The 22598-nt window shown below is 40.7% G+C and overlaps 1 protein-coding gene across 4 annotated transcripts in view; it reads left to right on the top strand.

Moving 5' to 3' along the window:
• LARS2 (leucyl-tRNA synthetase 2, mitochondrial) overlaps positions 1-20819 on the top strand; it is a 71017-nt gene extending 50198 nt beyond the window's left edge. For 2 of the 4 annotated variants that reach the window (XM_044456190.1, XM_044456199.1), the window contains exons 15-21: positions 3690-3790; positions 5505-5687; positions 7854-8023; positions 9766-9843; positions 11306-11417; positions 16689-16816; positions 19528-20819. In XM_044456190.1, the coding sequence (XP_044312125.1) occupies positions 3690-3790; positions 5505-5687; positions 7854-8023; positions 9766-9843; positions 11306-11417; positions 16689-16816; positions 19528-19707 (952 nt within the window). In that variant the 3' untranslated portion in view covers positions 19708-20819. The remainder of the gene's footprint in view (positions 1-3689; positions 3791-5504; positions 5688-7853; positions 8024-9765; positions 9844-11305; positions 11418-16688; positions 16817-19527) is intronic. The other 2 variants (XM_044456208.1, XM_044456216.1) reach the window with 2 other exon arrangements.
• The last annotated feature ends 1779 nt before the right edge of the window (positions 20820-22598 follow it).

Genomic DNA, 22598 nt, shown 5'->3' with positions numbered 1-22598 from the left:
ATTTCCTCCATTCCTGTCTATAGTATGTACATCCTGGTAAATTTTGGTTCCATAGTAGTCTCTAGTTTTGTACACTTGCAGTAGTGGTTGAAGCAGTACTTGCAAAATCTCTAAAACTGCTTCCAGCGGTACAACCAGCACCGTGAGCAAAGACATATCTATCTTAGTATAAGTGTCCCAAGCACATGTTGGATGGTGTCTATAGACTACCATCTTTCCCTACCAACAGTTCACAAAGAAAGTTTGGATCTATTTGGGTTTAGGATTATTCTGTTCATGTATGGAAGTGTACCTGTGTAGCATCTGATACTATCAGACATCCAGACACAGGTATGTTAGACAAAGTTACATGCATAGAACCAAACTCTGCATTCATTCTATTCACACAGGAGAGAGCCAGTGTGGTGTAGTGGTTAAGAACATGGGACTGGGACTCAGACAATCTGGATTCTAGTCCCCGCTCAGCCATGGAGCCAACTGGGTGACTTTGGGCCAGTCACAGACTCTCAGCCCAACCTACCTCACAGGGTTGTTGTTGTGGGGATAAGATGGAGGAGGAGAATGATGTAAGCTGCCTTGAGCCCTTTGTAGGAAAACGCAGGATATAAATCGAAAAATAAATAAATAAATTTCAGGATCTGCATTCAGGATCCAAGATAAACATGCAGATTGACTGTGTGAGCTAAGCTTGAATGCACTGAATTTGACTCATGAATGGAAGTTTGAAAAGGATGTCCACATTGGGTGGTGCAGGAAGAAAACTGGGCAAACCATGTGAACAGGGAAGAAAGATATGCTTTGTATATTTGCCATATATAGATGGTCAGTTCCCACCCCTCTTTCTAATATTCAGTAGAAGTGAAATTGACATGTACATAGGTAAGAGAAAGTAGCTCTTTCTAAGAAAGCAGCATAAAGAAACCTTTCCACCACAGTGAAGTTTTCTCCCCTCAGTGTAATTTGTATAGCTGATTTGCCCATTTAAAACAGTTTTACCACTATTTAGCCAAAAAGGCTCCCAGAGTTGTTGGCATACAATAATAAAAGAAAATGTTTACTTCTCATAGGCTTATCATTTAAAATATATAGTACAGAAGAAAAGATGGTGGGATGGGAAGGGAAGAGGGAAAAAAGTGTGTTTAGAGACCAATTTTTAAAGGACATTAGTCGCTCTAATAATAACCAGATGGGATGGAAACAGTTCAGGGAGAGGAAGAGCCTGAAGGAGCTGGTCTTTCAGCAAAGAAAATGGAATGGCTCTTCTGCTTCCCATCTCCCTCTGCTGGCTTCAAGAAAGCATGACACAAATGCTGAATTTGGCCTTGCACCCTGGCAACTTCCATTGCTCTTAAAAACAATAATTTTTACAGTCTCTGGCTCATCTTCTCCTGTTTGTTCTTCAATTCCTGTCATATGACAATAACAGGGAAACGTCTGATTCCCCTGAGCTATTGTAGCAGTCAGACTGTTTTAAAGTGAGTCATTGTGAAGAGACCTAAATGAAGAAGGGAGATCTGCTGGGGGTGGTCACTGACATCCAAAATTTTGTTACAGTTCTAAAGTAAAATTGGACAGCTGCTGTCTCTGGGGTGTGCCCTGCAAAAGCCATTTATGTTTCCACATGTGACCATGAGGGGGAGCTGTTACTGTAATACAATTAACAAGTAACTCTTAATAAACTGCAATAAGAAGAAATATGGATGTGAAGGTGGAAGGCTCTGTCTCCTTCCCAGACTTTTTATATGATCTGTTTTAGATATTTCCCCCTGTTCCCTTATACAAACATCTGTCCTTTAAAAAAAGAACCGGAAACTACCATAGATGGTAGTAAATATGATAAATATTTACCATAGATGGTAAAATATTTTGTGTTTTTACCAGCATCTGTCTTTGCAAACAAACTCAAACTAAAAGCTCAGCTTGTATCAACAAGGCAACATATGCGATTTAACACAATGTCATCAAAGATAAACGTTCCCTGCAAAATTGGCTCAACCTGGAGGCTTATTCAGTTTGTTTGCTTTTTTCATGTTTTGCTTGAGTTAGCCTTCCCATGTACGGTAAAAGCATTTTGGTTTCAAATCTCTTAACTTATGCTTAGCGGACAGTGTGTGAAATGAAATGTTAAACTCTCCTCTTCCTACCCTGTGTCACTTTGTCCCAACTAGAAATATTTTAAGATCATGTGTTATATTATTGGCTGTATTTTATTTCTATAATGCTGTGATACAAAATGAAGCAGATCAAACCCTTAAGATGGTAAAAGAAGCAAGCTATGCTTGTCTGTCTGCCAAGGAATACAACTACTAAGCTCAGTGTTGCTGACACAAATTGGCAGGATCTCTCCATGGTTTCAGGCAGGATTGGTTCCTAGCCTTACCTGGAAGAGGCAGGGATTGAACCTGGGACCTTCTGCTTCCAAATCATGTGTGCTACCCAGTCAGCTATAGTCTAGTCTCATGTGACATAACACCTCTGCATCCTAGGCCTCTCTTCTCATTTTCTGCTTGTGGGGTAGGAGCTGCTGCAGCATAAGCTCCTCTATGCACTGGCATTGCTCACTTTAGGGAGGATTGATGCTAGCACAGGATGGAGCTGCACTATGCCCTCTTCTCTGTAGCTACCTGGGGCTTGCCAGATCACCTGAACCATACAAAAAAGGGCCAGGCAACATAAGGAGAGGCTCCCAGATGTGTCATTCAGCATTGAATGGGGGTTCTGTCCTGCCTGCGAGTGGCAGCCTATGCAGGGTGTGATAGACAAATGAGGGTGGCTTAGTCCCTTAGCTGGGTAGCAGATAAGATTAGGCTGGGCTTGCAGGACCTTGGATAACACCTCGCAGATATCATGTTCTGAAATGGTCAGATCCATTTTTTGCTAGCCTATCCCCGTCTGGAAAATGGAGCATTTACAGGGATAGTCCTTTGGCCTGCAGCCAGGCGCTCAGCCATCATCTGTCTTGTGTCAGTTGTGCTAGAAAGTACCCCCTGGTGTAAAGGGGTCTGGTTGCTCTTGGTTTTATGGTTCAGAAGAACTGTTTCCAGCATGGTGGTCTTTAGAGGAGAGAGGCTTTTCAACTGACCTAGCAGGATGTTCTATTTTTTACATTCTTAGGTATGTTCTCATATTCACAGTAGACCGCGTGCCTTTGCATTCCTTTATAGCTTATTCTTCAGTTCTTCAAAGTGGCTTGGGAAAGTTTGTCAAAGAACAAGAACAGTGCAAGAGATATTATAACAACAGAAAAGCATTAAATCAAAAAAGCATTAAATCACATATATTAGAGAAGGCAGTACTGTGCAGGTTAAAACACAGTTCTGAAACATAACCAGGGTAAATGGAAAGGTTTTCACTTGGTACTGGAAAGACAACCGACTTGGTGCCAGGTATGGCTCCTTAGGGAGAGTATTTCAATGCTGGGGTACCAGCATAGAGAAGGCCCCATCTTGGCTTACTCCCAAATGATTGTCCAGGCAGGCTCCTAGGAGGAAAGCTGAGCCAACCACTGTCCATGTCACTTAAAAATCCTACCTTTGCTTGAGACATTCTACAAAGAGAGGCCCAAAGTGGAGTGTGGAATTTACAAGTTGATGTTCCTCCACTAAAACTGTGTGTGTGTATATATATGCAGTATGTGTAAAATGTGTTTTAAATATTACTTTCAGCAAGAATTCTTTATCTTTCCTCAGAGAGCCATTCTATAAGCTTTTGGTTCAAGGCCTTATCAAGAATCAGACATTCAGGCTAGCAACTGGCAAGTATTTGAAGAGAGAAGAAATTGATATTTCAGGTAAGTGGGGTTATTAGGATGCTGTATGAGATTGGGTTAGTCTTCCCCATCCTGTCACCCTCTGGCAGGGTTGTACTGGCACAGTTCTGGAAGCTGTACTCCAACCCATCTGGAAAGCACTAGTTGGAGAAGGTTAGCCTAAACAGATATTTTAATAGGGCCAGTTTTAGGGAAACAGCCATTACTTGTTCAGCAAAATTAATCAACAATAGCTTGATCTTTAGGTTCAAAATGAGCATTGCTGATACCTTGGTTCAAAAGCCTGACCTTTCAGGTTGGTTTGTGAAACCTCTGAACAAGCTTACAACTGTACTGTGGATGATCCTTCCTCTAATATAGGAAACTTTTTGTATGGTGGCTTTCACTAGCCTCATGCCTTCCTGGTATGTTGGACCACAGTTCCATCACTCCTAGCCAGCTGGGGTTTATGGAAATTGTAGTCCAATGCTACAGTTGTAGGATCCCAGGCTGGGAAGACAGTCATTACATAACGAATGGAAGAGGCAGGTTGTGCCCCTCTTGTGGGTCACGTCTCCCTTGACTGAATTGATTACAGTAAGAGATGCCACAGTTTTGTCAATGAAATGAGCAAGCCTGTTCCAGATTATAGAGAGTTAATTCTTGAGGACTTGAGCTTGGTTCTTCCCAGGAGATGAGAGCAAGTAATGATGATGTGTTACTGCTTGGATAAGAGCATAACATGTGCCGGTTACACCCTGTGCAGGTTGATGTTACCACGAAAAAGGCTCACGCAAGACAGTAAAGGTGTGATAAAGTGCAAGGGAGTTCTTGCCATTATACAGTGTCTCATGCAAAGAAATGTTTTTGGTATGATGAACTGGAAGCATGATCAAGGAAAGTGAAATGCATTTGCACTCTTGCTTTCTTGGAACATGCAAAGCCACCCTGACTTGCATGTGCGAAGAATCCATTTGTGAAAGGAGACTTGAGACATAAAGTGGGAGGATCCATGTCACAGGACAAAGTCATTGCTTTTTGGAGGACACTCACCAAGATGTTTCTGTTTTAAATGTTACAGCTGCTAAATTTTATTTGCGGTTTTTATTTTATTCCATACTTATAACCTTTTCTGTTGTATTTTACCATGTCATATCTTATATCAGGCTTTTGTTGTTGTGCACTGTCCAGAGAGCTTCAGCTGTTGGGTAGTGTAGAAATATAATAAATGAATAGGATGGGTGAATGAAGTTAATCTTGTTGGTCCCTAAGAGTCCTATTTTCAATCCTTTTGAGCACCCTTCCCCAAATGGGTACCCTCCGTATGTGTTGGACTACAACTTCCATCTTCCCAAGCCAACATGGCTGTAGGCAAAGGACTGGTCCTACCATTTCACAAAGTGAGGCAGTTGCCTCAAGTGGCAGATGCTGGGTGAAATGGTGGAGACAGTGGCATCAGTCCCCTGGCTGATCCCCATGGGAAGACAGAGCTGTGTGTTTCCAGCAATCTTCCTGCAGGTTGCCAACATCTTCAGGTGGAATGATGATGAAGTAGTGGGCATAATCTTGTCCTTTGTGTCAGCGGTATGTTTGGAGCCAGCCCTGAGCAAGATATGGGTGGAACAGGTACAGAATGACCAGTTTCATTATACCAGCCCTTTAGATCTCTGTTAGCATCCATTTTAAAATAATTTTATTGGAAGGCTATAAAAGCCTGGATTAAGGTTTATAAAGCATGTATGTTTTCTCTGTTTAGGTCCTGAGCCCATTCACATAACAACCAAAGAGAAACTGCAAGTGAAGTGGGAAAAAATGAGTAAATCCAAGCATAATGGTATAGAACCTGAAGACATAGTCCAGAAATATGGAATTGATACAATCCGACTGTATATCCTATTTGCTGCACCTCCAGAGCAAGACGTCTTGTGGGATGCAAAGAGTAAGTCTCCACCCCAATGCTAACACCTGATTCTTCTGTTCTAGATATGTGTTTGAATAGCAAATTGCCTTTAGGGGCTCAAAATGGCTGACACAAATCCCAGATTACTCTTCTTGCTAAGTTTCCACTTTAGATAAAACTTCTGAGCTGAGTTGTTTTATTGGTTTGGTTCCTGTATTTTACTCTTTGATATTCATGTTATCTAGGAATTGCCATTGTCCATATCTAGTTTTCACAGGAGCAGGGTGACTTAGGGGGATCTCATAGGATTTTCCCTGCCATCTTTCTGGATCTAAATGTCGTTCTGAAGCTGCAAGTACAACTACTGCGTGTTATTGTTATGTGCTGTCAAGTGGTCTCGATTTATGGCAACCCTATGAATGAAAGTCTTCTAAATGTCCTGTCCATGGCAGCCCTGTTCAGCTCTCCCAAGTTCAAGGCTGTGGCTTTCTTTATAGATTCAGTCCACCTCATATTTGGGCTTCCCTTTCATTTTATGAAGCCTTCAACTTTCCCTAGCTTGTTTGTCTTCTCCAGGGAGTCTTGCCTTCTTACAATGTGTCCAAAGTATGACAGTTTTGCCATTTTTGCTTCTAGAGAAAACTCTGACTTGATTTAATTTAGGACACACCTGCTGGTCTTTCTGTTGGTCCAGGGTATTCACAAAGCTGTCCACCAGCAGCATGTTTCGAAAGAATCTGTGTTCTTCTTGTCATTTTCTTCAATGGGAAACAACTATTTTATTTTTATTTTATTTATTTTATACTTTTATATCCCAGCCAACTACTAACATCTCAGAATAAAAGGAATAAGCATTGGCACCAGGCTAACCTCTTTGAGGAGCATATTCCATATTCAGGGCACCACCAAAGAGAAGGCCCTTCTCTGAGAAACTATCCTCCTAATCTTCTTCAAGGAGGGCTCCCAGAGAAGGACCTCTGCCTCAGATCTTAAGGGGTAGGAAGGCACATAGGGAAGTAGGCAGTTCTTCAGGTATCTAGGACCCAAGCCATTTAGGGCTTTATAGGTCATCACCAGCACCTTAAATTGAGCCCGGACTTCAATTGGCAGCCAGTCCAAACAGTAGAGGACTGGCATAATATGTGAATACCTGCTGGTCCCCATTAACATCCTGGCAGCTCTATTCTGAACCAACTGAAGTATCTGGACCATCTTCAAGGGCAGCCCTACATAGAGTGTGTTACAATAATCCCTGCGGGGGAAAAACATTGCAAATCAATGCATATATTGACTGAATCATTTCCTGTTGCAGGCCAAGGATGGGAGGGTGGGGAGGGATGATTTAAACCCATCCACTACTCCAGACTTTTGCAGCTAAATTTTGAAGTTTAAAGCATATTTACTCAGAAGAAAGTGCATCTGAGTCCAGTAGGACTTAGCCTCTAGTTAAAGACTGCATTGGATACACATTTACTTGGGAGTAAATCCCACTAAACTCAGTGGAATTTAATTCTGGGTGGACCTGTCCAGGATTTCAACCTATGTTAAAGATTTCTGCCCTGGTGCCACCAGCTGGGCCTTAAATTAGGTTTAAGGGGCAAATCCATCACCATTGTTTTAACCTCTTACCCTCCTAAAGGAATGTACTACAACAATGTCCATGCTGGCTGGGGATTATGGTAGTTGTGCTACAACTCATCGGGAGAGCACCAGATTGCACAAGGTGTTCTGAGTATGAAATCAGCAATTCCAGGATTATTAATCAAAGCTATTATAAATGCAAATTGGTAAATTCTGCAGAATCACAGAGCATCATATGTTATCATTTTTCCCATGTTGCACCACTTTCTTTCTCCTTGACTTCTTGGGTAAGATAACCATTGCTTTGGTCCCGACTGTGCATCTAAGTGTAAAGGTGGCAACTCTGGCAAAGGGTTTCTTTCACTATCCTTTTCAGCCTGAAAACAAACCAGCAATGTTCCTTTCATTAAGATTTTAAATCCAATGTGTAGCATTCAGTTAGTGAGGAATTATTTTACTCTGTTTAATGAGTTGTACATTCAGGTATTTTTTTAGATTCAAAACTGCTCAGCGCTGACTCATTACAAGGAGCAGTAGTCTTTGTCAAGTTCTCCCCCCCACCACAATGTTATCTTAACTCCTGCTAATGAAAACCATTCTCTCCTGCCATTTTTTTTTGTCCAGCTGATGCATTCCCTGGGGTGCAGAGATGGCAATCTCGCCTCTGGCACTTAGCAACCAAATTTATTGAAGCTAGGAATTCTGGCACTGTGCCCAATCCTCAGCTGCTGAAACAGGAAGAGAAAGCTGCAGCCAGACATATTTGGGAGCAGAAAAACGTCACTGTCTCCGAGGTTAGGAAAAATGCTGACTATTCTGAAAAATGATGGAGTCATTTAGGAGGCTGTCCTGCCAAGCTTTAGCTATGTAATGGTCTGTTTGTTTTAATGAATACTAGGCCTGATAATTGCATTTAAAACTACCTCCTGTATAAGCTGAGGAAGTCATGTGTGGTTTTATTATCTGATAGAGTGATGGGCCCAGATGTGCCAAGTCTAGGCTAAGCAGCCTCCCTGAACCTATTCCCCTCCATGTTGGCTGTGGTTGATGGGAGTTCTATTCCAACACACTGGAGGAGACCAGACTGAAGAATCTGACTGCACAGGTTATGAAGGCTGAGTTGTTGCTGTGCAAAAAATATAACATTATGTGCTGAACTAGGGTGGGCACTTGGGTAGAAATATTAACTCCCATCAGCCCTGGGCAGTATTACCAGCATTGGGAGATTAGTCCAACAACATCTGAAGGCAGATGAGTTGCCCATCCTTGCTCTATATATACCATAAATGTTTGGTGTAGCACAGCTAAAATGCTTATAAAGAAAATGAGAATGTCTTGAATCATTTCCAGATAGTGAACATCTTTATCCTCCTCCAAACCCAAGCAGGCAAGATTAAAATAAATTATGCTAATTTTAAAGGTGAAAAAATATGCACCTCTCACCTTTGAACTGTGAAGCCTGCCCAGCGTGAATTACTGGGGGGGAAGCATGGTCATTCTGCAGTTCATCCAGAGGTTCCAACATCTGCCTGCCTGACAAACTTGTTTGGGAAAGATGCATGGCTCTGTGGTAGAGCTCATGCCTTAAATGAAGAGGCTCTCAGTCTCTGGCCCCTCCAGTGAAAAGGAGAAAAGCCTGGCAGGATCACTACCAGTTGCCATAGAACGGTGTGAGGGATGTGTGGCACTCCAGATGATGTTGGGCTCCAGCTCCCATGAGCACTAGCAAGCATGAGCAGTGGTCAGGGATGATGGAAGTGGAGATCGAACAACATTTGGAAGGTCACACGTTCTCCATCCCAGAAACAGACAGCGATGAACAAATTGTCTTTTCCCATATGATGAATTTGGTGTTCAAGTGGGCAGCAAGAAGCTTCTCATTATGGAGTAGTAAGTGGAAGACTGTCTCCTTTAGATTTCTGCACCAACTAAATATGGCTGGGTGATGACCAGGGAGGAGGCCTTTTTGGTCATGGCACCCTGCTGTGGGACTGCCATCAGTTCTGGTCCCAGCCGAACTCTAGAGCTAGACCTCCTTTCTGCTGAATGTTTATCGCAGTTGAATCATTTTACACATTTACTTAGTCGGTTTTTTAAAATACTTAGGTTTTATTATCTTGTTACAGCACCCTAACAGTTTGCATAAGGGGAAATGAGAGCCAGTGTGGTATAGCGGTTAAGAGCGTGGGTCTGGGACTCAGGGCAATCTGGGCTCCAGTCCTTGCTCAGCCATGGAGCCCACTGGGTGACTTTGGGCCAGTCACAGACTCTTAGCTCAACCTACCTCACAATATTGTAGCTGTGGGGATACAGGGAGCAAGATGAGAGAATGATGTAAGCCACATCTAGTTTTTTTTAAAAAAGAAAAAGGCAGGATATAAATTTAATGAATAAATAAACATAAAAATCATTCAAATAAAGGCAAATAGAGAAGATCAACCCCTTCTCATCTTGATTGTTTTTTTGTTGTGAAGTTGGACAACTCCTGAGATAATTTAAGTAATCAAAGAAATTTATTTTTCTTTTGTTTAATTAGGTAACAGAATACTTCCTGAAGGATTATTTATTTAATGCTGCAATATCTCGACTGATGGGCCTCACTAACACGTTGTCTGTGAGTATATCATGTAAATTGGCTTATTTCTAGAACTCTTTTTTAAAACTGTGGCTGTAAGCTAGCATGAAGTATAACATGAATGCAACTTGCAGCATAATTGTATTGAAAGTACAGCTGCCTTTAGATTTGTGCAATAGGCATCTTGCTGTGCAGGCTGCCTGTTCAGACCCTTAACAGATTGGTTGGTGTAGAATAAAACCCTAACACACCTAGGCAGTGTAGTAGAACAGTTTTCATCAGCACTTCAGAATATCAACCTTCCCTTCTGTCTGAAACCTGTTGCTACTTTCCTGTAAAGCAATCCTTTCTGGTGTCAGTCTTCTTACCAGTGGTGGGAATGAACACTTGGACCTGTAGGGAAGGTTTAAATCACCTTGAACCCCAGCATTTTTATTGGTGAGATCATCCAGGCCCCATGCAATGATTTACAACAGCATGCTATCGGGTAGTGATCATCACCATCAACTACAAAATCACAGCCCGTGTACATTTTTATAACCTTCCAGTCATGTACGGAGTATTAGGTTTCCAGATAATGTTAACATAATAGCATCTTGATGTCATCACACACAAAACAATATTCTAAACTGATCAGAAATGCCAGTGACAATAGGTTAGAAAATTCCCCTGACTGAGCCTTATTGACAAGTCAGTTCTGTAAATTCCTGACAGTTTGGATCAGCCTCCGTGTCTGCTTAAACGTCTGGGCTAGGCCTGGGGAGATCTGGGGTCCAATCAGCCATAAGGCACTCAAGCATGATGTGCTCCAGGGGATCTTGGGCTGGTCATTATCTCTTTTCATGTACTGGGGAATTGTGAGAATGAAATAAAAGGGAGAGGCGAAGATCCTGTGCATCATGTTGAACTCCTTGAAGAAAAGAAGGGACACATATGGAAAAATAATGTCCAATAAGGAAAATGTGTCTTCTAATACCAAAAAGAAGAAGTGAAGAATCCCACCACTTTGGCCTTAGAAAACTCCTGCTTCTCTTCCCCCAATAGTTCTCTATCTGTTTTAATGCCATAGCTTTATCTAGAGCAGACAGGGCTGGAATGCTGAGAAAGTTTCCAAGCAAAACACAGGGCTTGATAGGGTTATCTATCTTAACTAGCTTATCTTTCACATGTAGAAAGGGAATTAAGAATTTAGCTAGTACTACAGCAATTAATTTGGTTTCCAACATGCTTTTTCCAGGCCCTTAATCCTATAAATTGGTTTTTATGAGCATTCTCTGAGGGTCTCTTCCCCAAGGGCTTGCTAAATGCTAAGAGCTGTTATTCTTTTCAGCTCATTCTTTTGGAGTGAAACTAGAACTTTCCTCTTACTGTAAAAATACTGCTTTTCAAGAACAGCTCTTCATTTTAAAATTACCCTGTTATTTTCTCCACTGATAGGTTCCTTGCTGAAGGGTATTTACATTTTTAAATAGTATTCTTCTTCATTTCCATTGTTCTGCAGCAAGCCTCCCAACAGATTATTCTCCACAGTGCAGAATTTGAAGATGCTCTAGCAACTCTTTGTATTATGCTTGCCCCAATGGCCCCGCACATCAGCTCAGAGATTTGGAAAGGTAACTCGCACAGCTATATTTTTTGTTGTCACAGTGCAGAAGAGAATTCCAGGAAAACTCAAAAGGATTTGGGTTCAACTGGATGGACTCATTTGATGATACAAGAAGTGAGCAGTAGAAACAATACTTTAAGACACACTCTTAAATATCTAGACAGAAAGAAGTCCTAAAACTCCATAGGACTTTTTTTCTTTCAAAACATGCTTAGGACTGCATCTGTGATTCTGGTATCTATGAATAATTCACGGGCATGAAAAAGCAGTTCATTTTCAGGACCTTGCTGAAATAAGTTTTAGTCTTGCTGTCATGGTAAAAACCACTGAGAATCTTGTGGCACACTTGGTGGCATAAACTTTTATGGGCCAGGGCTTACTTGGTCAGATGCTCCCTTTGTCTCACAAAGTAGATTTTGGTAACAGTGAATGTGTTAGTCTCTAAAGCACACTGTGTTTGCTGCAACAAACAAGAGGCTACTCCTCTTGATATTATAAGTCCAAAATATTCAACCCATCTCCAGTGACTCTCTTACTCTGTTATATCATTATTGGTTTGGATTGACCATATCATATCATGTAAATTCTCTCCTTTCTTCCCCTCTGGTTTTTTGGTGAAAGGAAGGTAGACCAAAAGATTAGCCAAGATAAACTGTCACTTTGCAAAGAATCTTTTCTGGATAAAGACCTGAGAAGAACCCCCCCACCCCCTCCGCATCATGGTACCTGGCACAGCAGCCTCCCTTGCTGTCATATTGCATCATTCAGATTCACTTCTGCTGCCAGAAGAGTGCCAAGATCTAAGACTGAGCCATATTTAGAATAATGAAATCAATGGGACTTAATCATTCTTAATGTAAAGGCTCTAACTTATAAATGCATCCCCTCCACTCAGCCTCCTCCTCTGATTCTATGGGGTTAAAATGGGGATTATTTCCTATAAAAAATGGTCATCCATTGAACATTATGGAGCGATTCCTACTCCTCACAAGTATATTTGAGATTTCTTTCTTAGATGTCTAGCATATGCAGTTTAGAGATTTATAGTAGTGCTTGTTCTAATGCTGTGTATCTGCTTCCTCTACTTCTAATCTTTATAAAGCTTACTAACTTGGAGCCCAAGTTTGACTACATATTTCCAACAATTCTTGGATCTTTCCCCCTGATTCCAGAACTGCTTTTGCATGAGCTTTGACCAAAGCTAGGCAGAGAAAAAGCAGGCTCAGCTTGCTTGGCAGTTAGTGGGACATTACGTTGCCCCCTTCCAGGACATGCAAAGAACCTGTTTTTCTATATTTCTTAGAAAATTTAAAATCTATGCAATTTGCTGAATCGCTTTGCACAAAGTGTTTTTTTTATCAGGCATACATTGATCTGGTTCACATGCAATGACAACCCATTGTGGGTAACCAACCATGATGGATTGGCATGTGGTCCAAACCTAGACTGCTTCCTGTGGCAAAGCCAGCCTGACAGCCTATGGCTTGGTGTAGAGGTCTTTCATACCACAGTCAGTTGTCATGTCCTCCATACCCAGGAGAGCAATTTCATCATGGAATGTAGAAATCGGCTGGTGACCTGTTCAGCAAGAATGGTGGAAACCACCACTGCTCTTCACAGTCTTGGCCATGCCATCACCAGCAACAGCCCTGCCACCAATGCCCAAGCAGCATTTTGTAGCAACCTTCACTGATTCACCACCCTTTCCTTTTCATTTCCTGAAAATGGTGGAATTGTGTTTGTACATCTTTAAAACACTATTTTTTACTGGTCTTTCACAAGTGTGCCAGAATGTTCTTACGGTTGGCCAGTATCTATAGTCTTGCCTGGTCAATGTGCTTGTATTTTTCAGCTGTCAAAGGGAGTAGGTGACATGCTGGGAAAAAAGGACTCCTTTGAGGCTCAGAAAATGCAGTTGAGAGAAAAGAGGTAGCGTCTAGAGTGGGGAGGGGGAGACAAGATGGGTTCTTATAGGAAGAACACTGAGATTTGTGTCAGAACCATTGGGAAGATGGGGGAGGGGGAAGGAAAGGGGGAACAAGCCATAATAAGCCTGTCAGGTATACTGTGGGTTGTTTGCCAAACAACCAGCTATGGCTTATTTGCAGGGTAGCTTAACTTGACAAGTGATCCTGCCCACCTGTAGTGAAAACTATTGTATTATAATGTTAATTTCTGAAAAGTTTGTAGGGTGTTCACCTTTAGCCTGCAAAAAGTTGTCATTTGTTTATTTCAACAAGTTTTACACTGCACCTAAATTACAGTGGGGGTTTGGGTGCATAAATAGGTTTTAACTATAGGTTTCTGTTCAGAGAACATCTTCCTCTGGGGGCGGGGGGGGGGTGAGAGAGCACGCGCGAGTTTAGTTAATGCTTTTTCTGCTTAAATAAATATATCTCTTTCTGTGCTTCTCTGTCCTTGACAAAGGGAGCTAATTTTTCCTCATTATGTGCTTCTGACTGTTTAGTGCCTTTGAATGGCACTTAGAAGGCATTTTGCTTACTAAACAGAAATAATTACAGACACATATCTTTCTGGGCAAACATTTAGATTCTTGTGTCTAACTAGGTGTTCCCTTTCACTAGTAGGATGTTCTGACTACATTAAAAAAAATCTGTTGGCTGGGAGAAATAACAAACAGGAAAGCATACATTGGCATTCCTCCAATAGCATATTAAGTTCTTTGAACTGCCCTCAAGATGAATGGAGTTTCTGTCTTAATAGTATTTTGTGGCTTGAAAGTGTTTACTGCAAAATTACATGATCCCAACTTTCAATATATTAGTAGGGAAGGGGCCAGGGAAGTGCATGTTTGAACATTATGTATAGCACATTAGCTCAGAGGTGAACAGACTTCAAATCTGGGGAAAAAAACCCCAACCCTCTTTCTTTTTTTCTTGAACCACCAACTAGCCAGGCACAAAGGATATATATTTGGAATTTTAAAATTCTGATCCAGGAATTTGTTTTGAGTACCAGAATTGAACAGAAATTACAGTCCTCTTGCATAAAAAGGCACTCTCCTTTTAATCCCTTATTTTCTTCATTCAGAGGTATAATTTGGGTTGTGGATCAGGGAAAGAGTCATTTTGTTCTTGCTACTGTTAAAAAGCCACAAGTCAGAATTCCTTGCCAATCAGCTGCAAATAATTCAAGGATGTGCCAGTAAAACAGGACCTACCTTCTCTCTACTCTTTAGTTTAAATTCCTCTATGTTGAATTATAGAGGGTATAACCCTATTAATTCCTTGTGGGGGGAGTCATGTCAATCTACAAATTGAGCACTATATCCAGGTATTAGCAGGAGAACTGCAGAACTGCCCAATACATATCTATTGCCTTCTTCCTCAGACAACAACCAGCGCATTTCTAAATCTAGTTTATAACTCCACATGTTAAGGCTATAACCTCACCCCACAAGATTATAGCCCTGCAAGCTGATTCTCTAGAAGTGGTAGGTGTCAGAAAAGATCACATGATTCCATTATTGGATTTTCCAAGGATCCTGTTCTTAGTAGCCATGAAGCTATAATGTATGTATTTCAAAGAAAGAAAAGCTTTGTGATAGCAAGACTTTCTGAAGTGGGTAAGGGGAATTCATCACTTGTAAGTGTTGTGGTGAGTTTTTAATTGTAGAGATACTTGTGACATCTCACCTACCTTCCACCCTCAGGAAATAGCTGAATTCTGTCTTAAGAGTCAAATCCACTTGAGCCAGTGTTGGCTGTGCCCAACCATCCTAACAAACCATGGTTTGTTAACTTTGAACAACCCCTGAAGAAGCACCATGATTTTGAACTGTGGATTGGTCATGATTAACAAAACATGATTTGTTAGCACAGTTGATTTCTGACAACATAATGACTTGAGTTTGAACAGCAACCTATGATTTCAATAACAACCCACACTCAACCCATATTCACTTTGCAGTGTGGGTTAGCATCTTGCTGAACCCAGCCAGTAGAATCCTATACATGTTTCCCAGAGAAGTGTGTGTACTGTAGCAGCCTAACTTTTTGTGTCTCTCAGTATTAGAAGCAACATAAGCTTTAGCGGTGTACGGGAATAATGGCTTCTGTTTTGAGCTCCCATAGTATGAACTGGAACAGGAAAAACAAGCAAGCTAAATAAGCAAAAGCTTCATTGCAGTTTTCCTGTCAACTGTAGAGGTGTCTTTGCACAATTTTGCATAGCTCTGCCACTAATTGAGAGCATTAGGAGTTCATCTCTTGAACAGATATCCATTTTGATGCTCTTCCATCTAAGTAGCCCTGTTTATGTATTTGTTTTTTGTGTCATTTAACCAGTTTCAGTGTGTCACTCTTGTTTTTTGAGAAAAGGGTAGCTTGTGTTTTTTGTAATGGTGTGAAAAATCCCTGTTATACATGAGAGGAGGAGCACGTTAGCATGTCTTTACTCTCCCAGCCAACATGTGATTATTAGGAATGAACTGAACTTACTCACAAATAGAAAGAAGTTCAAGAGAAGAGGCCAGCTAGAAAATGAATTACCATTCCAAGAGCTTATTCCTTTCCCTAATTAAACTTTCAAAAATTGCACACACTCTCTTGATTCAGTGCTTCCGTCCTTTTGCCAGCACCTAGCCAAGGAGAGAGCTACTTCAGACAACAGGGCATCTGTTGTGGTTATATGGAGAAGACTGCTTTTACCATTAGACACAATTCTTAAGTTCTCTCACACTAAGGATGCCAAGTATGCAAAATAGCAGTGTGATTCACGGAAAGATTGCCTTATGTAGCTTTTTTCCAATAGACTTTAAGCTTGCTCCAACCAAGATTCAGCTGTTGATTTTAGGAGGATATATATTAAATACATGCATAAGTTTAGCCAGATTGTGTTCTTCATTTTAAGAATATTGTCAGCTTGCTTTCATTTGTATCTTTCATCTTTTATAGCGTAATCTTATACATATTTCCTCAGAATTAATTGCACTTGCATTAATTAAAGCCTAAATTAGCCTTGATCTGATGGTATTTGTTATGTTCTGGAAACTTTCTATGGCTTTTTTCTTTTTTCCATGACTTAAAAATCTATTTGGACCATTTTCCTTTCCTTAACCTGTAGATTTTGCTCTCTTTCTCATCACCCTCTTTTGTTGTGATCCCAAATCCAGTGCCCATTCCTTTTCCAGCATGTTGGCAGTTCTGTGCTAAAACAAACGCTTGCAGGGGACAGGGCAATGCTTAGACTGAGTTACCAACACACTCCCCACAAATATTTCTTTAAGTGTGAAGAATCCACCAATGTTATATTTCAGGCTTGTCTCATGTTCAGAACAAACTCTGTACTCATCACCACTGGGATAAGGAGTTGCTGCAGCAGCCCTGGCCTACGCTGGACCCAGAATACATCCAGCAGCCAGATACTGTGGAAGTGTTAGTTCTGGTAAGAACATGAACTCTTTTTTCAGCAGTGATTCATAAGATACGTAAATATTATGTATGTATGTATGTATGTATGTATTTATTTAAAACATTTTTATGCCACCCCCATCGCAACAAAGCCGTGGGGCATCTCACAACAAGTACATAATATAATTGTTCTACAAACACACTTTATAAAATACATTAATGCAAGATCTTCCATTTTAATAAAATTTTGGAGTAGTCTACCCCATTTCTTCTTGTTGTATTTTGGACCCTTTGCTGCATGCAAGCAGACGGACGAGTTCAAGAATATTTATCCTTTTAAAAAATTTACTCTTTGGCCAGAAAGGACAATAGATAAGAGAAATACATCTTGATAATATTACAGGGATTTTCTATCTTTCCCAGAAAAGAAGCCAGAAAGGAAGTCCCCTAATCAGGGATGCTGCCCCACCTGGAGGATGGACTAAATGAGCTGCCCTGGTGTGTCTTGGATGTTTCCAGACCACCACCACCACCCCCCTGCCAAAAAAAAAGAAGGGGTGGAGAGAATGCTTCTGATCTTCAAAGCAGACTAGACTCGAGAACAGCTAAAAGCTTCCTCACATACTTAACTTCTTCTCTTCGTTCAATATTGTGTGAACATCCTCAGTTTCATCTGACAAGGGAAGAGCATGTCTCAGAAAACCTGATGCCACAGAACTGATTGGCAGTCTGGATGAGAGGCCATTGTGAGCCCTACATAAGGGTGGAATAATAATACTTTTTAAAAAGTATATGCATCTTGGCACATGCATCTTCCTGTGCTTTTGAAATATTTATACAAGTTACATCCTGAAGTCAGAAAATTTACAGGACTGTGTTGTTCTAGGCTTGGTGTGTTGCTTCTTTAAAATCTACTAAAACATGCCTTGAAAGAGTGTCTAAATGCAGGCCAGGCAGATGTATTTGGTATCCCTTATTTTCAGAGCTTCTCAGAGCTAGCCTAACAAGCCAACTCAAGAGAGAACGGTTGTTTCACTCTTTGGGAGGCTGAGCATTCTAGGGAGCATTTTCTGCTTGGATTATTTTGAGATCAACAAGAGCTGCACTTCTTGAATATGAAGTGAAGCACAGGCCTTGACAGAATAAATAGTTAAACCAAAGGTGTGGCTTGGGAAGGATATTAGCCAGAGGGTAATTCAAACAGATGCATGCCTTCTCTCACACACAAGCTTGCAAACATAACACTCTCTTTTTTCTGTGCTGGACTGTGTTCCTACTGTTCTTTATGCTGCAGGATAATTCATGCCTTATGGTGGCAGATTTATTTTTTCCAGATTCCTAGATGATACATATAAAATGTGCCCTTCTCTGTGCTTGGAGACATGCATATTCCTTAATTCTTTACATATTTTCTATAGGGACCCTTGATTTAAACATGCCCATGACCCTAATGTGTGAATTAGCCCTTGTATGTGTGTGTGCATGCACACATTTCCACATGCTTCTTAGTGATGAAATGGGGCAGCAGAAAAGCCAAGAATAAACTCAGCTATAATATGTATAGGTATATTTCCATGAGTGAAGATAAGCAAGCAAGTTATAACTGCTCCAAATGCTGACTGAACAAAGCTCTAAAAGTGAGTTGATATTCTAAGCCACAATTTGACATTTGTCTCAACAGCTCAGACTAATGACAAACTGCTTTCCCAGACAATTGTAGCTCTATCTGTGTTCACATAACATATTTCATTACGCCCATTTGGTACTGGATCTGTGTCTGCCCATATTCAGCCCAAAGTCCCAAAAGGAAACAGCATAAAACAGTTCATTGCACATTTGGCTTCTGTGCTGTAGACAGAATGAAAAATATGTCTGATTCTCCTGCAGGGTTGCATCAGCTGTAGTACAGCATAGCGTCTGGGATCACATTCTTTAAAAAGAAATACTAGTCTTATCTGACAGTGGCTCAGAAGACTGGAGTCAAAAAACAACCTGTTAGAGAAATGCAGGGCCCATCACATTCTGAACCCAAATTTACACACTGATTTCAGGATTTCCCCTTTGTTTATTTTCATTCATTTAAATAATATATACACATTTTGACTAGGAGCTTTTTGTCAAAGCCATGCCCTCTAACCATACCTGAATTCAGGCCTGGAGTCTGGATTTTCCAGTATGGTCCCTGTATGTACCTGTCAGTTTAGATCTAACTTCTTATTCCCCTGTCCTTTTCACTTTCCACTCCCGGTAGCATCATTATTCAAGTTAGTTCTGTCAGTCTTGAACATTGCTACTTTTAAGTTGTTTGGAAATCCTTTTAAAATGAATGTACAGCAGCAAGAGATGATTTTTGACCTTGCTTAAAAACCATCCAGTAGCTGCTCGGCCTCTTATTAACTCTATAAAACAGGCCTATTATAGAATTCTTCATTAATTATCTGACTGTTTAGAAAAAGCTTCTCTGTAAAACTAACCCCCTAGGTTAAAATAGGGCTGTACATATGATGTGTAAGTATCCATATGAGAGTGTGCATTCACAATACCTAAAAGATTAAGGTAGAATCAAACTTAATGAAGGCTAACTTAATGGACTGAAAGTTTTAAATAACATCTGAATATCCATAATTGTGAATTGTTCTGTTTCTTACTAGTAAATAGAAGCAGATGGTCTCATGAGTAAGATAGAAGTGAGGGGGTCAACTTTGAGAAGTCTCATTTGGTTCTCTCTGTGTCTTTTATTTCCAGATTAACAACAAACCCTGTGGCAAAGTTGGTGTACCTCAGCAAGTAGCCCGGGATGCAGAAATAGTTCGTGAACTGGTTGTTCAGAGTAAGCTGGGGATGAAATATCTTCAAGGACGTACAATTACAAAGTTCTTCTTGTCTCCTCGAACTGCCCTTATCAACTTCCTTGTCCAGGAATAATGTGAAGAGACATTTTCTTAGCACTCTGTAACTGGGGCTGCGTAATTTCATCAAAACAAGAAGACTTTATTTCAGAGCAGACAAATGAAACATACATAGGTTAAGCAGGGGAAAGAATGACCACTTGTCACATTAATGAAAAACGTTTGATGCAACTTAGTTATCCTTTCTTATTTAGAAAGGAAGTTATCTCACTGATGGTACAGAAGACAGAAAAACAGAAGGAGTTAGAGAAGAAGAAAAAATGGAAATGAGTGAACAGCAAATTGCATTAATTTTTTATTTATTCAGATTTTATATACTGTCACAATGGCCACATGACACTCTGGATGATTTACAGCAATTAAAAACCATTAAACAAAACATAAAAAATCAATAACATTTACCAAGTCAGTAAGTAAAACACCAATTCCTTCAGCAGGAGCACCAAGTGTGTTGACTTCATGCAATAACCGGAGTGGACAACATTTTATATATACATAACAATTAAAATTTTAAAATTCATCAATTAAAATACCACCCTAAAATTAGAATCAAAAATTAGAATTAAGGATTTCAATAGTTAAAATAGGCCAAATATGAAAAAGTATTTGCCTGGTGCCAAAATGTGTACAAAGAAAGTGCCTGGCACACACCTCTGGGAAGCCAGCTCCACAAATGGAGTGCCATGACCGAAAAGGCCCTACACTGGTGTTAGTTGACTTCTTAGCATCCTTTATAAGTAGCTCTTGAAGTAGGACCTCCAATGAAGAGCTTAGGGTCTGGATAGGCTTATCTCTGTGACTCTGTACAGTTCTACAAGTGTTTTTTTCTGGAAATCATGTTCAAGAATTGGTGTTTATTTTTTTACATGTTGACAGATGTGGCCAAGTGTTGCAATGTTTGGTGCCTTTCTGAATTCTCCTTTCTCTTTTCCAAGTGTGGCATTAATTTGGAGTGAGAGAACTACAAACTTTATTCAAATTCCTGAGCCCCTTTGGTTGGTTGTCCTCTTTTAAAACTCTTTGAATTATTGGAAACAAGGTACTCATGAAAGAATGTTCTGGTATTTTCAAGCACATGGTGTAATACTGGGCCACAATATGAATATAAAGAAACCGACCTTTCTTTAAGATGGCATCACAGTTACTAGGCCTTCCAGACAAGATTCACAAACAAATCCAATTTTGTAGCCTCAAGTTTTTTTATTCAAAAAGTTCTGGTCAGATTCTGAGTTAAGCTTGACTCTCAATGAATTCGTATCTTGGGTGTTTCATCTGTCATTTTAATGAAAACTTGCTGAGCTTTATCTTATCTGAGTTGGGCATTCGAAATTCTGATTCACAGGAATATTTTGATCCTCAGGCCTTGTGACCTCAGAGCTGGGACTCCAAGATTCCCCCTTGCAGCCAGTGCAGAAAAAAATGCTGGCTGCCACTCTAAGGATGTAACTGGGCCCCAGAAAGGACAAGAAGGGGTTGCAGCAGGGGAAGAGGCTGGGCCCATTGCTTTACACTGCTTCCTAGAGACAGCCCAGCCTCCTTCCCTCCCCAGCACTAAACCTTGACAGCTGTTCAAGAAAATATAAGTCATGGCAGCAGTAAAGAGTGCTGCCACTGGTCCTCACCAGGCCTGTGCATTAGATGCACATAAGCCTCTGCGTTTGGAGACTTTCATGCATCTAAGGTGGGGCACTTCAGATTGCAGCATCCAGTCCATTTACATTCTAGAGCAAGGTGGTCTTCTGGGACCTTTTTGGGTTTTTTGTTTGTCTTTTCTAGGCTATCGAGTATTAACTGAAATCACATTGCAGGATTAAAGAAAAGCCCAAATTGGAACTGAGCTTCCTCTCAAACCAAAAGTCTTAATTTACCATCGAGCTTTCATTTCAACTGACTAATTGACAGTGAGGACAAAGGTATTGTGGCTATTGTTAAAGAGTTGGAAGTTAGAAACCCTTGGTTCTCTTTTGCCAGTCATCTAGAGACTACTTTTTGCCCACTTCTGCTCTAGAGTCCCTGTTGGCATGATCTAGGCTATTCCATCTTTCTCATCTGCTCTTTCAGCAAGAAGGCAAATGCTAGAAAGGCTACTTTGCTTTCTCCATCTCCAGCTGGGCTTAAGTAAAATAAAAACAAACTCTCTTGTGATGCAAGAGAACTTTTCTTTATAATAAGAGTAGCAAATAACTTTTAAAATAAGTATTCCTTTAGTAAGCTTTCTCATCTCCCAGTAGTCAATGAATGAGAAGTGCTGGCAATGATAATTCAGGCTGTCAAGTTTATGGCAAGTAGTTTCACCAAAACGCAGTCCCTTTTTACAGCAAAACAAAACCTCTTTGTTAATATCACAATGAACTGGAAAAGAATGTTAATTAGCACTTTGCAGATGGTTCCTTACATTCTGTGCGACTAGCTATGCTTTGCTCAAAGTGCCAGGATTTCTCATGTATCATTGACTGGGGCTTGGACTTGCCTGGTAAGCGACATGGTTAATTAGGAAAAAAGGAGACATCACAAAACAGCCTTTATGTGTTTCTGTAGTTTTCAGCAGAAGCAAGGAAGGAGGGGGTGGTTAGTGGGGGAGGCTGAACATCCTGGACTTAATGCTCCAAATGTGTGGAAGATCAAATCAGGCTTTTATGGGAAAGGCATTCTCCTTGTCCAGTGAGTGTTCCAGGTATGCCAGACAGACGTAGGGAACATATAAGCAGAAATTTTCTATGGCAGGCTGTTTGTTTATAGCGTCCAATCAGACACTATGGAGTGTCCAACTTAGGAACACAGCTGGGCCAAAAATGACTGTCTTTTCCAGCTTCCTAAAGAGAGAGGCACATATGCAAAGGAGTGCAAGATACGTACGGTTGGGTCCAATGGTGGCTGTCAACCTGTAGAACACAAACAGTTGCTGTT

Source organism: Varanus komodoensis, unplaced genomic scaffold, assembly GCF_004798865.1.
Source record: "Varanus komodoensis strain SLA01 unplaced genomic scaffold, ASM479886v1 scaffold10, whole genome shotgun sequence".
Taxonomy (NCBI): Eukaryota; Metazoa; Chordata; class Lepidosauria; order Squamata; family Varanidae; genus Varanus; species Varanus komodoensis.
The sequence above is the reverse complement of the archived record's forward strand: the minus strand, read 5'-3'. Positions and strand labels throughout refer to the sequence as shown.